The 16,255-nt window shown below is 43.4% G+C and overlaps 2 protein-coding genes across 3 annotated transcripts in view; one reads left to right on the top strand and one right to left on the bottom strand.

Annotated features, from left to right (window-relative positions):
- Window positions 1-11,383, top strand: part of LOC110537350 (sacsin) — a 35,273-nt gene extending 23,890 nt beyond the window's left edge. Inside the window, exon 8 of the mRNA XM_036937332.2 lies at window positions 33-11,383. Within this exon, the coding sequence (XP_036793227.2) occupies window positions 33-11,044 (11,012 nt within the window). The 3' untranslated portion in view covers window positions 11,045-11,383. The remainder of the gene's footprint in view (window positions 1-32) is intronic.
- A 2,322-nt stretch (window positions 11,384-13,705) lies between these two features.
- om-ii (ependymin) lies at window positions 13,706-15,852 on the bottom strand. Of its 2 annotated transcripts, none has more exons than XM_090191337.1 (6): window positions 15,678-15,852; window positions 15,389-15,477; window positions 15,047-15,187; window positions 14,675-14,861; window positions 14,411-14,495; window positions 13,706-14,206 (listed from the first exon to the last, which is right to left on the bottom strand). In XM_090191337.1, the coding sequence occupies exons 2-6, from the start codon at window positions 15,407-15,409 to the stop codon at window positions 14,074-14,076; spliced, it is 567 nt and encodes a 188-aa protein (XP_090047463.1). In that variant the 5' UTR covers window positions 15,410-15,477; window positions 15,678-15,852; the 3' UTR covers window positions 13,706-14,073.
- Between the last annotated feature and the right edge of the window lie 403 nt (window positions 15,853-16,255).

Here is a 16,255-nt window from a genome sequence, read left to right as displayed (position 1 = left end):
TGGTTATTATTGCCATATCTCTGTAATTTTAGAGAAATTCAACGTATTCAATGTGGATGCTGACATCGTGGCTACATTTGCCAAGAAGAGTCTCCCAAAGGACTGGGAACAGACAGATGGTCATGTCACCTGGAAGGTAGGGAGTGGCCAGCACCCACCCTTGAGGTGGCTCAGAGAGTTCTGGAAATGTCTCAACACTCACTGGGAATATCTGAGATGTTTTGAAGGCATGCCACTGATACCCATCGAGCCTCTTCACGATACTAGCCAGTCTGTCAAACTTGCAAGACTACAACAGAATCCAACCATACTTTTTCGGGAAAGCAAACAAACCATCTTATCAGACAAAATCGAGAACGTGATAAATAGTGTTGGGGGAACAGTGGTGAACAGAGATAAATGCCTGAAGCACCGAGATCTTGACTCGTACGTACTACCACTATCGCCTCAGAACATTCTACAGGTGTTCATGAACTTAGCTGCCAGTCAGGTCATCAGTGGAATCAGTTCTGCTCCTCACCATGAGAAAGAAGAACTCAAAGCCTACCTATCTACTCTGAATCCTCTCACAGTCCAGGAGCGAGATCTGCTCTCAAAGATGCCTCTCTTCCAATCAATGGCCGGAGAATACGTTGCCGCCCTATCCAAGCAGGCAGTGGTTCTGAGTTCAACCCCAGCTCTCCCCACAGAACTCCCCATGCTGCATTCCATTGTCCGGTGTGCAACTGAGGCTGATCGCAAGCTCCTATTGTTGCTCGAGGTTGATCTCCTGGAGACCGCCCAGGCGGCCATTTATTTGGTTGATGGAGTTGAGAGGAAGTCTTTCAAGAAACAAGAGACTGAGAGAATCATGACCTGGATTTTACAGCATGGCAGTATCCTCTTCTTACAGAATGGGACCTTGTACAGAAAATGTAAGGATTTGAGCTTCATCGAAGTAGATGGAAAATTGAAGAAGACTTCCAGCATTTTTGATCCAAACAATAAAACCTTCCAAGTCCTTTTTGAAGAAGATTTTTTCCCTCCAGCTGTGTTCACCCAGACTCCAGAGATGCTTGACGGCTTAACACGTATTGGATTGCAGACAAAGGAAATGGAAGTCTCAGCAGACAACGTGTTGCATATTGCCACCCATATTGAGAAATCACGTGTTCACTCACAAAGGGCTTTCAAAAAGGCAGAAGCACTTCAAAGACTATTGAATGACAATGACTTGCTTTCCCAGTTCTCTCATCAGCAGCTGCAGCACCTCTCACAGCTGCAGTGGGTCCCTTGTGAGAATCCTTGCATCACGAAAGAAAAGAACAAGCGGAAAAGTTTCTACAAGCCAGAGGAGATACGACATTCGGAGTACAAGAGCATTGTAGGGCATGTCATGCCTCTTACTGCTGATTTCAGTCAGAAAGTAAGCCGCAAACTGGGTCTGTTACGCCTCCCTCCTGCTGAGAAGGTTATGGAGAATGTGTCATCACTGGCAGCTGTGGCCCAGGCAATGACAGATCCAGATAAAGATGTGGAGTTTAAAACCAAGCTGCACAACATTTACAAATATATGCAAGATCACATTCCTGCGGTCAGGGAAGTGTTGAACAAGAGATGCATACCTTGGCTGTGGATCCACAACCATTTTGTTTTTCCTCATGATGTAGTCTTGGCCTACCCACCTGATTTGGATCTGAGCTTGTACATTGAGAGGGTGACCGATGAATTTCTTCCATACAGCACCTTGCTGACAGAGTTTAGAGTGAAGACATCACTGTCAAAAACAGAAATAGAGGACATCCTTTATGACATCAAACAGACCATTGAAGAAAGGTCCCAACCATTTGGCGAACCCTCAGAGCTGAAAGTGTCAATAGCCATTCTGAACTGGATGTGGAGAGAGAAGAAGACCGTCAAGGTCAATATCCCTGTGCCGGTCATGGCAGGGAGTCAGAGATTTACTCTGCAACCGTTGTCCAAGACGGTGTTTTGTGACATAAGCATAATCAGTCTGGAGGATATACAGCACGACCAGGAGGAGATGCATGTCATCCACGAGGAGATTTCACCGGCGACGGCAAAGTGGCTAAACATCCCGTTCCTCAGCACCCGGATCCTATGTCCAGAGTTAATTGGAATAGAGCAGTGTGGGCAGTCAGAACCCATAACTCTGAGGATCAAGAACATCCTGAAGGAGTATGATGAAGTGAATGACATATTCAAAGAGCTCATTCAGAATGCAGAAGATGCTGGAGCAAACACCTGTAAGTTCATGGTGGATTTCAGAGACCACAAGGACCCAGCGGACAGCCTCATAGACCAAGGCATGTCCCTCTGTCAGGGACCATGTCTCTGGGCCTTCAACGACGAGCTCTTCACTGAGGATGACTGGAAAAACATTGTCAAACTCGGATCTGCCTCAAAGGAAAACAAGGTTGAAAAAATAGGGAAGTTTGGACTTGGATTTAATGCTGTGTACCATGTGACTGATATTCCTTCAATCCTCAGTGGCAAGGGGCTTCTGATACTTGACCCAAATGTTACACACCTGCAAAAGCACATACAAAACAAAGCAAATACTGGAATCAAACTGGACTTATCTCGGGAGCAGGTTCTGCACAGGTTTCCGGGACAATTCAGACCATATGAGCGCATTTTTGATTGCAATCTTTCAAAAAAGAGCACTCAGAAATTCTACCAGGGCACGCTCATTAAACTACCTTTCCGGACACGAGAGGAGGCTGTCAAGTCAGAAATCAGCGGAAATGTGTATGACAGCGATGGCATAGTGAAATTTCAACAGAAACTGATCAACTCACAAACTCATCTCCTCTTTCTGAAGAACATCAAGATGGTATCTCTTCAAAACCTACCGAGCGACGCTTCCACTCCTCCTCAAGACGACCAAATTGAGACGCTTTTCACTGCCACCAGAAAAGTTGTGAGCACATTCAAGATTCCAGAGGACACTCCTCCAGGAACGATGCAGAATGATGCTCTGAAATCTCTGATGAAGCAATATGCGAAATGCCAAGAGGTCATTGACTGCCATAGCGCCAACATAGCAGAACTAACTCAACAACATTGTGATGGATCTGATGTCCAGTTTTGGCTTCTGTACAATTGCTTTGGGACACAAAATTCTTTACAAATGGTCCAGACAGACAACAAGCATACAGTGTTCTCCTTGCCAATAGGAGGTGTTGCTGTACCATTAAACAAAGAACCACAGACTGGGAAATGGGTCCCAGGAGACACCAAACAAGTTGGCCAGGCTTTCAGCTTCCTCCCCCTCTCTGTTGCCACAGGGCTCCCGGTGAACCTGAATGGATCCTTTGCTGTGACCTCTAATCGGAGAGGTCTGTGGGAGAGTGGAGTGAAATATGACTGGAATAGAGCTCTCCTGCAGGATGCTGTTACAACTGCATATGTCACTACACTACTAGTGTTGAAGAATATGTCAAAAAATGGAGACCTTCAACGTTACCAGTACTACACCTTTTGGCCCAATGAAAAGAATGTGAGCAAGACCTTCAAACCCCTGGTTGATGCATTTTACTTTGCCATCACTCAGCACTTCTCTGGCAAAGCTCTGGAGCTCTTCAGTGACGGGGACAACTGGTGCTCAATGTGCAATGCCAGATTTCTGCACCCAACAATTCAAGAGGACAAAGTTGTAGGAGAGCTTGCAATGAAGGTTTGTCAAAGGTATCCAAACGCATCTTATCATGTTGTCCCACTGCCATCGTGGGTGAGACAGAGCTTCATACAGACCGGCTTTGAGACGATTCTAAATCAGAGAACATTTGATTGGGAAACATTTTACCAAAACGTGGTATTCAACAACCTGAGCACTATGGACCAGAAGAGTAGGAACACTCTTGTGCTGCATGCTATTGACCTGAATGGCGATGCCATTGACAATCTACTGAGGAGCTACCCATGCATTCCTACAAAGAAAAGTGGACAACTCCAGTTCATCAAAAAACTTGTGAATCCCCTAGGAAAAGTAGCATGCTTGTTTGAGCAAGAGGAAGGACGGTTCCTTGGGGGGACCAAAAATGACTTCTGTTCCTCTAAAAGGATTCAACGTCTGTCAGAACTGGGGATGCTGAGTAACCATCTCCCTTTGGAGGACATCACAGAGAGAGCAGAGACCATTGCCAGCATTTGGCAAAAAGAAAAAGGGAAAGCATACAAGCATCTTCAGTGCATCCTGGAGCTGATGAGGGACTCCTTAGAGGATAAAGCCTCGCCTCACTGGGAGACTCTGAGAAACACAGAGTTCATTCCAGCATGTGCTCCAGTGAATACATGGGAAGGTAAAGATGGAGCAGTCAGGCTTCAAAAGCCTACTGACATTTACAGTGACCGATGTCGCCTTCTAGTTGACATGACACAGTCTGTGGTAGACTCTTCAAATTTGAAAATACACAGTGATGATGCAGTGCTACGCATACTGGGACTTTGTGAAAGCCCTTCACTTGAGACAGTTCTTCAGCAGCTGCAGGAAGCATCCAAGCACACACAAACATTTGACAAACAGATGCTTTTCAACATTGCCCTTGAATGCTACAGATTTCTGAATGAATGGCTGCAAGATGAGAAGGAATCCACAGCCATTTTTGAGAGGGCACACTCATTCCCCTTCATCCTGGTTGAAGACAGATTTGTGGATGTGAAATCTGTAGCAAAAATTGAGAATTTTGAGGCTAAACCGTATCTTCACGTCCTTCCACCTTCCTTGTCCAGTTTCAAAGAGCTCTGGAAATGTCTAGGCATCCAAAAGCAATTCACATCAGAACAGTTCCATGGTGTACTGCAGAAACTTAGCCAAGCCTATGGTACCAGCCCACTTTCCAATAATGATCTAGAAATTTGCCTGACAATAATCCTAAGGGGATTATATAAGGCCAAAGATGAAAACCAAAAGGATGGTCTCATACCTGATGAAAACCAAGATGACTGTCTCATACCTGATGGAAGTGGTGTTTTGAAGCCATCTAACCAGCTCTATTTTAATGACAGCCCCTGGATGGAAGTGTCAGAAAATGTCACTTTATGCCATAAAAAGATATCTCGTGCCATTGCACTTTATTTTGGGGTGAACACAACAAGACACCACACACTGCAAAAGCATTCAGTAGAGAACTTCTCACCATTTGCCGAAGAGTTCGGACAACATGAGGAACTGACCGTCCGCATTAAAAACATAATTGCAGCTTATCCCTCAAAGAAGGACATCCTGAAGGAGCTCATCCAAAATGCTGATGATGCAGAGGCCACAGAAATTCACTTTGTTTTGGACAAAAGAAATCACAGCACGGAAAGAACATTTGGAGAGAGATGGCATCCACTGCAGGGCCCTGCACTGTGTGTGTACAACAACCAGGTATTTTCTGAAGCTGATCTGAGAGGCATTCAACAGCTGGGAGAAGGTGGAAAGCACAACATTCCAGGGAAAACTGGAAAATATGGACTTGGATTTAACTCAGTCTACCACCTGACTGACTGTCCTTCGATCCTAACCGGTGACAAATGGCTCTGCATATCTGATCCCAATCTGAAGTATGTTGAAGGTGGATCACGAGAATCACCTGGTCGCAAGTACACTCTGAAGAACGAATTGAAGAACACCTTCATGGATGTTTACAATACATTTCTCCCAAACGAATTCTCTCTTGAAAAAGGCACCATGTTTAGGTTGCCTATCAGGTCGTGTGCCATGGCAAAAACCTCAAAGATATCAAGCAATGTTGTCAATGACCGAGATATCAATGAACTGTCTTCAGCTCTCCGTGAAGACCCTGAGGGATTGATTCTCTTCTTGAAGAACATCAGGAAAATACAGTTCCATGAAATCAACACAAACACAGGAACGCTTAGAATGACTTTCTCGATTGAAAAAAGTATTTCTGAGAAGAGTCATGCAGAAAAGGTTTATTTCCAAAACCACGTACAACAGTCCCTGTTGTCTGATGGACCAACAACACCACATGAAGCCATTTACAATGTCAAGATTTCATCATCTGATGAAAGGCAAAGCCAGTGGATCATTGCAGAGCAGTTTGGCTCCTTTAAAGGAAACACTGATATGAAAGGAGAGACTGGCAGAGTTCCCCAGGCATCTTTGGCAGCATGTGTAAGTTCTCATTCTAAACAGGATGACTTCAGTGGGCAAGTGTTCTGCTCCCTGCCCTTGCCTGGTAGAACTGGACTTCCAGTCCATGTAAACGGACACTTTCAGGTAGATTCTTCCAGACGGGCACTCTGGAAAGAGGATGGGAAAAGTTTGAAGACTGATTGGAATGAGTCTCTGAAACGGAACATCATTGCCCCACTGTATGCTGGCCTTCTGAATTACATCTGCAACCTAAATAAAGTGAAACCCAATTCCATACATCTTATTAATTCAGTCCTGGACAGGTCCTACTTGTCCTTCTTCCCCACAATTACCAAAGACATCGGCCAAGATTGGCATGAAATGATTCATGAAGTGTACAGGTCAGTCAATGAAAAAGAACTCTGTGTTGTTCCAATACTACGCAGATCAACTTGTCAAGTCCAACCCCAGTCAATGACACACCTGACAAATGTAAAGGAGTACACTGTTGACTGGTCAAGTGTGAGAAAGACAGTACCAACTGACACTCCTCATTTAACAAGCATGGAGAACAGCATCTTATTTTCTATTTTAGAAGATATTGGAATGCAGTTGGTTCCTTCATCCACAAAGATGACAAAAATATGGACCTGCTTTGAAACAGCTGGAATTGATGTGGAAAGAGTCAGTCCTTTGACGGTGGGAAACTACCTGAGGAAGAAACCACTGAATGATCCAACTCAAACTGAAATGGGTTTACCTCTACCCATTGGGCAGACTTTGATCAAAGACAAAGAGAGATGCTCCAAGCTCTTGGAGTACTGTATCAAAGATGTTGTAGTTAGCAAGAACACTTCCAGTTCAGAGAGCGGACTTCAAATAGCTGCTAACAAAAAGCATTCCAGATCAGTCAGTGGACTTCCACTCCTTCTCACTCAAGATCAGATTCTCAGAGTGTTCGATCCTGAGTCTCCCAAGCTTCTGTCAACATTTTCCGGATTGTTCCATGGACATCAAGAGGATTTTGCTGATTACACAACCAACATCAATCATGTTGAGGTTCTAGAAGATGGGAACTTTCTTGAGAAATTGACAATTCCAGTCACAGTTAAGTATTTGAAACCTATACTTCTGCAACTCCTTCAAAACTGTGAAACTGATCCACACAGTAGGTTACATGTACCAGACGAGACAATGCTCTCATGGCTGAAAGCGCTTTGGAAATTCTTTGATGGTCAAGTCAAATTAGCAGCTAAGAAGGGTGAAGGTGATAATCAGGCTCTGAGGGCCATCAAGGAATTGTTCTCTGACTGCCCTATTTTGCCAGTTGTGTGCCCAAGACTTAACAAACATGTTCTCCAAACAATGAGGAAAATGTCCAGTGTGATTGATGTTGAATCAAAAGAAGACATGTCATCTATCCTCCTGAAACTTGGTCTCATGAAAATAAACATTAAATTCTTCAGACATGTGGACCAACTGCTGTATCAACATCTACTCCCTGAGCTCTTGAAGACAAGTGACTGCAGTGCTGTGTTAGACCAAGTCCACCAGCTGAAACATTCAGAGTTTCGGCATCTGTCTAGTAATGAGTTGATTAAACTACTACAGTTTCTGCAGTCTGGGATGTGCTCATCTAAAAACAGACAGGGCTACCAGAGAAAGCTCAAGTCATTGCCATTATTTGAAACCATACAGGGTAAACGGCAGCGGATTGATGGACAACCAAATGTATTCATCCTCAAAACAGAGTTCAAGGAAAGCTTTCCAGATTTGTACATGGCAGATGACAACAACATCTTCCTCAAATATAACTGTGAAAATGAGAGCTTGTCAGAAAACCTGAGCATTAAAATCTTAAGTGATTTGGAGTACTATGTACAGTTTATTCTCCCTTTCCTACACAAGCTAAACGAAAACCAAATGATTCTCTCTGTCCAACTGTTGTTGTTGCTACAATTAAAACCCAACTACAAGTACCATGAAAAAATCATCTCTACAATGAAAAATGTGAAATTCATTCGGAACATCAATGGGAATCTGCAGATGGCCTCTTACTACTTTGATAAGAATGAGAAGTTGTACGAAGTCATGCTGCCGCAAGAGAGATTTGTGCCAGAAAGCTTCTGGAAAATATTCCCAGATGGAGGGATCATATCTCATAAGCTTCAAGCAAGGAAACTGCTCGAAGAACTTGAAATGAAGTGCACTGTGTCAGATGAGGAGATAATTGAGTTTGCTCATAAAATTGAATTGGATGCCAAAGTCACTGCCAACCTCCAAGAGCTGAAACTAAAGTCATCTACATTGTTTGAAACTATTTTGAAAAGGGATGACGTAAAGCTAGCACCAAACTTTCTCAAAATTATTTCTGACATTAAGTTTGTTTTTCCTGTGGAAATTCAAAAGAGATTGTGCAGCTACCACCCGTCATTTGCTGGAGAGAGGACTGTAGTTTCAATCAGAGGTTGTTTACTTGGAAAAGATCTCCACAAGTCCCTGATTTGGACAACCATGCCAATACTGCACTTAAGAAGGTTTATTGAAAAGCATATAACAATGATGATAGAAGCAGGCGCTGTTGAACAGCCCCCTCCGGAACGTGTGATAGAGAACCTCAGAAACATCTGTCAGTCACCATGCCAAACTCCTGACTTGGTTGGAACCCGAGCTGAAGTGTTCCGGACATCTTACACCTATCTACAAACAATAGAGTTTGACCCCAAGCTGTTGTCTGACCTCCCTGTGGTGCTGGTGGAAGAAGATTCTACTCTTGTAAAGACCAAGCAAACAGCTCTGGTATTGCCTCACGACGTGAAGTTTAGGCCATATTTGTATTGCATTCCTCCAAAGGATGTTAGGTATGCAGAATTCTTCAAGAAAATTGGCGTCAAAGACGAGCCTACTGCAGAGCAGTACTGCAACGTGCTACAAGAAATCCATGCAGATTCCACCGACAAGCAAACCCTTCAACCAAATCAGGAGGAAACTGTCAAGTGTGCTGTAGAGCAGCTTTTTTGTCTGATTAGGAAATTGGAAGAAAATCATTTGACCTCAGAACTTCCCAAGGCTTTGTATCTACCATCAACAGATGGCAGACTGTACCCTTCAGACTCTCTGTATTTCAACGACACAGTCTTCCAGGGTAGCAGATTGGAGGGTGCTCTTAAAGACTTGAAACTCCTGGAGAAACTGAGCAACTACCATTTAGGGTTCGACAGGTATGGGCATCATAAAATGCTGCAATTGTTGCCCCTGGAGATACGACCCAAAATGCTCTCCCAAACTGTAGTAGAGAACATGGTGGAATCCAACATGCAACTGTGTGAGTACGGGGAGTGCTGCGAGTTCAGCGGATGGTTTCAGGCACATCTGTCCTCTACTCCTTTCAGGCATGGTCTGGTTTGTCTCATTAGACAGCAGAAAGAGGGCCAGGTATCACAAGGCGACGCTGCCACCATGTGTGAGACAGCCTTTGGCAGCATTGAGATCACCTGCTGCAAGAGCCTTGAAACGGTGCTTTGGCTTGGCCAGGAGTTACTGAGTGGCACCACTGCTGCCACACAGCTGTATGTCAAAAAGGGCCAGCAAGGTTGCACCTTCTACCTGAAACACAACAACGACACAGCCCACAAAGTGAAGAGTGAGGTCATCATGAGACTGACTTATGAGATTAATGTCCTTCTCAATAACATTCTCGGCTCAAACCTCCTGCTAGTTCTGGGACACCTTCTCTCGTGTGATAGCATGGAGGATGTCAAGATGGCTCTGGAGCAGAACGGTATCCATAACAGTGCCGATACTGGTAGCACCAATACCGAAGAATCCCTGAAAGGACCGCCAGAACCAGGAAGTCCTATTCCTGAAGAGTGGCACGACACCCTGGACATGAGCTACCTCAACAACTATGAAGCTGGGGAATACGTTGGCTATAAGAAGACGGCAGAGGAGGATTATTGGTGTTATGCAGTTATAGTGGAACAGCTGTGTGTACCAACAGGCCAATCAGGACAGAGTGCACACAGATACAAAATACAAATTGGGAAAGATAAAGTAATCTTAGTCAGTGCCCTTGATCTGTACCAATTTAAACAGGAAAAGAAGCCTTCTTCCATTGGAGCAACTTGCATGGAACTGGTACAACTGACAGAATCTGTTCCACGGTCATCAACAACAATGGTCTTGCCACAGTCTTTGGAAGAAGCCAAAAAGGACATTGAGGATTGTCTGGCAGAGATCTGGACTCTGTCTGCAGAGGAGAAACACAAGGCCATCAATCGCCTCTGGTTGAGGTGGCACCCAGACAAAAATCCAGACTGTCTGCAACTTGCCACAGAGGCATTCAAGTATCTGCAAAACAGAATAGAGGATCTTGAGAACAGCAGGACGGGAAACCAATCATCCCCGCAATGGAACACAAATTTCCGAAACTTCTACGAACAGTGGAACCAGGAAGCTCATCGCCACCGGTGTGGGAGAGAGAGGTTCTCCAGAGAAAGGGGCCACAATACCAGATACAACTTCTATACATATCATGGAAATGTACCACAACCCAATCGAGCAGAGGCTCAGCGCTGGCTCAGTCAGGCCCAGTGTGATCTAGCTGCTGCTCACAACGACACAGGAGGCAGGGCCACAGAGTGGACTCTGTTCAAGGTACATCAGGCCGTGGAGAAGGCTCTCATAGCAGCCGAGTACAGAAGACATGGACAATATTCCAGCAACATTTCCATCTCCATTCTGGCTGAGCGGGTATCTGACTACAGCCCCAAGTTACACACACTACCCAGCATTGTGAGCAAACTGAAACAGCTGGGAGTCGACGCCAAGACCACTCAATACCCAAACTACCACCCCTTACCAAACATTCCCAACAAAATGTTCAAGTGTGAGAATGAAACCGAGGTACTGGACATGGCATCAAAGCTTCTGTGCAAAATAGAAATGTATGTTAATTGATTCAACACATAGCCTGCATATGTTTCCATTGGGCATTGATAGAAAACAAACAGTTGATTATTGCATACAGTTCTTTTAGAAATGCACACAAAAAAATGCTAAAAGCTGTTTGATTCGAATTGCTAAATGTATATTTCATGTTGGGAGCTTGTGCTTAGCTGCAAGTATATTATGATCATTCATGTGGTTCAGTAATTATTTTTAAGAAAACATTGATTTAAAGGAGAAATTGTTTTTGTTATACATCACAAATACAGTAACATTTTATGTTGAAGATGTATTCTGTTCTAATAAATGTCAAATATAAATGTGATTTAATAAAGTAAAGATTGATCAGTCTCTCTGCATCCTCAGACATATTACAGTATTTAGTCTCCAAGTAAAACAATGATCAGTCATCTGATAAAAGCATTTTATTTATTAAGAAACCATGAAAATAATGACAATGAACGTCAACTAACAGAATCTGCTCTGAAAATATGTCCTGTATGAATGATGTCACCACTCATCAGAAAATAACAGTCTGGTAGTGTGTGCTTGGTTGTCTCTCGGCAGTAGCCAGCCCCCAGTGTTTATGCAATACAAAATGTTTTGTTCTGTTGTCTTCATAGAGAAACATGTTAGTCTGGGGTTTCATTTGAATCATCTTCAGTCTCTTAACCCACGTCTTCATCATGACCCTATGGCTGGAGCCTTTATCTGGGATCCAATAATAATAAGTTGTATATACAACAGGCTGCTGCCTGGGCCCATGCGGTGCACTAAGGATACAGAGGAGTCTTTACATAGCAGATACAGTATGGTGGATGATAGGGGAACAAAATGCAATACAAGCAGCGATCCAGACTAATGTTTTTCACTGGTGACACCAGCCCAACTGGCACGCTGGTATGTTTTTTTATTTTGCCCAAATTACAGCGTGCCGTGTAAAGTCACGGGGACGAAGACCAAACAAACACGGAACAAAAGAGCGAGGAGTACCTTGAATAATGTCACACGCGCACATTATTTAACACACGGGATGAGATCTGTAATCATCTGCGCAATCCACAAGGGCATGAAAGCACAAAACACACAGCATAGGTACTCACACTCACCAACGGACATTGTAACAATAATCGACCCCCTAATGGAAACCAAAGGGCACATGTATACAAATACTAATCAGTGGGAATAGGGGATAGGTGTGCGTGGTGAAAGTTCCGGAGGGATCCGTGACACCAACAACAATAAACGTAGCGGCGTCACGCAATAGATACATGAGTAATCACCTTATCAAGTAATCCACAATGCTTAATAAGAAGTGTAAAAGACTATCGAGATGGTATTCAATAAACAAGTTGTTACATCTAACATGTCCAAACAGGAATGCATGATTCAAGATATTCTGATATGCAACCTAATCCAGTGGTTGTCAATCATTTTGGGTTGACAATTAGGCTATTGTTATATTTTACCGTCAAAATAAGGCTCCAGAATTTTCAGATGTTTTTGTTCAGCAGAGATGAATTTTCCTTCATCTTTATGTTGACTAATATGATATATAGCCTAATTCAATTGGTGCCAATTCACCACGGGGGAATTCAGATCCGAGGTAAGTGTGCGGAAATGTAACGTAATTCCCTTTTTATGCACAGTTGGATACCACGAAATTGGGGAGAAAAAGGGGTAAAATAAAAAAGTATTGTTCATCCGAAAAGCAAGCCGATGTCCCAAGTTTTTACGCACATTAGGCCTATTTGCTATGAAGACTGCGAGGAACTAAGCTTTACTGTAGTTAATTAACAACAAGCATGTTCCTTATCTGAAAGTGCATTCAATGATGCCTGTTACTCATGGTCTAGACTTGCACGGATGAGCTAGCGGCAAAGGGGTGATCGACACGTGACCCACCTCAACGCTCACAGCCTATTATTATTTTACTGTCAATGGAAAAGCAGTGCCAGACTTGCCTAGGTCCACGGCCGTATATGCAATCAAGTCCACGCACTGAGTGATACAGAAAAAAAAGGAATGTTCTCTCCTCCAGGAATAAATGAGGTAGGCCTGATTCATAGCGTTGCTATGACAGTTTCATTTCATACACGGACTAGTCCCCCACTGCTGCAACTGCTGCCATGCAGTGGGCCCCATGTGGTGGTGCTGAAATGGGCCAGGAGGCCCAGGAGGAGGGTCCCAGGAGGAGGGTCCCAGTCAGTCACACTGTCCCAGCCCTGGCAGCTGCAGCACCAAGGACAGCAGTTGGCCTCATGCTCAGCAACTCACCCCAGCTAGGGTTCACGCTCTGTCTCCCTGCTTGTTTTGGGTTTAATGACTTCATTGCCTTTCAGGTATCACATCCCTCTCTGTTAACCATAAATAGTTTAAAAGTTATATCAAACCCCATTTACAAAAGTGCAACAAGTGACCATGTCTGTGAAATACATTTTATGTAAACCTAACCCCAGAAATACTGACAGACAAAGACAGTGAGACTATTGTTCTGGATCAAAGGCATGACTAATTAATGAGACTAGAGTTTAGCCAATGTGGACTACAGGGGCTAGACGCTATGGTGCTGTAATTAGTTTCAGATAGAGATTAAGAGATATTCTTATGTATGTTTGATGAAGATGTTGAAGATGACTTGGGTAATTCAAAAAAATACATTTGGAGACTGGAAAAGATTTGGAGTTTTTATTCTTATTTGCCTATGCAGACCTCTTAGGCATTTGCAACTTAAAGTGACAGATTAATAGTGTAAGGTACAAACATTATATGCCCATCTATCCTGTTCAAACGTAGAGATTACATTAACATGACAACTTGAAATTAACTTTCCTTTTTACATCTGATCCGTCTTTTATGCAATGTCTTCAAAGGGGAATCAACAAAGAAAGTAAATTATAATACAGATCTTATCTAACAGAAGAGGAAAGATGGTAATAATAAAACACTCAAATGTAGTCATTAGAGTGAGAGAAACATCTAGGTGGATTAGCTTGCCAGGCTCTTGGTTGGTTGGGGCTGGAGGTCCTGGTGCCACTGTATCAGACAGTGTTGAAAATATTGAAGAAGTCATTCTTCTGGCCCTTTGGAGTCTCCTCCAGCTCCACAGCCTCACAGAAAGACGGCAGAGTGAACATTTCAGGGGCCTTCACCTCAGTGACCACTTCAGAATTGCTGTAAGAAAAAGGGAAATCACATGAAGATTTCGGGCATGCAAGAACCTACAACGTAAGCACAATCAGATATACAGTGCAGAACAAAATCTACAATCGTCAAATAAATCTAGTACTGTAATAGGGCAATATGGTAGCAGCATACTTTACATACATGTCAGTGACCTTACCACTGCTTTATGCAAGTTAAATGTATGTCACACACCTGAAGAGGAGTGTGATGGAGTCAGTTGAGTAGAAAGTACTGAGTGGTAGACATTCTCCCACAGTAGTTAACGCAGAATACTGGCCTGGAGATCAGATAGATAGACCGACAGACATTAGGACTGACATACACTGTATGTGAATGTTTTGATACATCTCAATAGCCTTGCTATGTAAACCAATATACAGTATATAAACCATCATGTATTACTTAATTAATGAAAATCACATTGACAGTCTGACTCCTAATGCGTATCATAATTACCCTTAGTCTCTGCCACAGATCCCATCCATATATTCACTTTGATGTTATCCTCCTGAACAGTGTCACTCCCCAAAAACAGCTCAACCTGATGGGCTGCACCAGCGGGGAGTTCCAGAGCGTGAGCATGAGAGTGCAGAGACATCTTCTTACAGGACTGGTTCTTCATGTCAATGTCATAGAAGACCCCCTGAGAGAGACGGTAGAGATGGAGGAAGACTCGGTTATGACGATGCTGTGCCATAACCATAGAAACAAGTGTGTTATACATGTATACTTTGATGTTATAAAGCAGCTATTCTGCATTACAATTGGGTTGGACTCAACTGAAATGTTGTCTTATAAGTGTGTATTTCTGTTAGTTCTCAGTGTTACCTCTTCAAACAGCATCAGGTAGTCCTCCAGATGCTCAGTCTTGTTGAGGTGCATCTCACTTTCAGTGAAACGTAGCTTCTTGTTCGTAGAGTCGTAGCTGTAATGTCCAGTTGCCTTGATTTCACCTCCTGTAAGGGCCATCTGTTTTATCAAGAGATGAAGAGCGAGAGGAAGATATAAAGAGAGAGATGAGTATGACCCAATTCTGTACCTGCAAAAACATCAGTGGACTAAAAAAGGATTGCCTGAGCTGAGAGTCTGGTTTGGTTTTGAAATAATGGAAATATAACCACACGGTGCCCTTACATGAAACTGGACATTGTTAATGGATTAATGGGCAACCACAGTCAGGACCCCAGTCATATTAGATAATGGTTAATGGATTAATGGGCAACTCACCACAGTCAGGACCCCAGTCATATTAGGTGATGCTAAAAGAGAAAAACGGCATTTAGGCAGATTTTAAAACTCAGAGATGTGTAGACATATAGGTATATTTTAAGTTAGAGACTGTCAAATCTATGAACCTTGACAATATTACAGAACCAGTCATACAAGTAACAGCAGTTTTCCACATAGTGCACAGCAAATATTAACTACTTCAAGTAGATATAAAGCAGATAATCCTTACTGCAGTGTTGTGGGCCATGGGACTCTGCCAGGGCGGTGGCACCCAGACACAGCCAGATGGAGAGGGCAGCGAAGGCGAAGTCCTGCATCTTCTTTTGGAGGGAGACTGAGGTTAACACTCAAACTTACACAACTCAGAGAGGATGATCACGACTCCAAGCGGTTCCAGGAACTGTGACAGGATGGATGGACACTGGTCCTTTTATAGGGTCCAACCATGGGGTTAAACGGAACACCTCTATGGGTCCAACCCCCACAGTGTCTGTAACAATGGGAAGAATGTTTTGGAAAGAGACGAGGGGTGGTTTAAACTTGCTGACCTTTCCTTCCACGTGGACCCTGACAAACAACATCTGCATAAACAGGGACTTAAGGACAAGCCACATGGAGTCACTATGAAGTATTGGTCTGCCTTGCCATTGTGTGTCCTGTTCTGTCCTTGTGTGTTCCTTGTCTTGTCAGCATCTTGTGCTACAGTTGAAGTCGGAAGTTTACATACACTTAGGTTGGAGTCATTAAAACTGTTTTTTCAACCACTCCACAAATGTATTGTTAACAAACTATAGTTTTGGCAAGTCA

Source organism: Oncorhynchus mykiss, chromosome 12 (genome assembly GCF_057628025.1).
Source record: "Oncorhynchus mykiss isolate SJ-2025 chromosome 12, ASM5762802v1, whole genome shotgun sequence".
In the NCBI taxonomy this organism is placed as follows: domain Eukaryota; kingdom Metazoa; phylum Chordata; class Actinopteri; order Salmoniformes; family Salmonidae; genus Oncorhynchus; species Oncorhynchus mykiss.
This window is presented reverse-complemented; position numbering and strand designations above follow the sequence as displayed.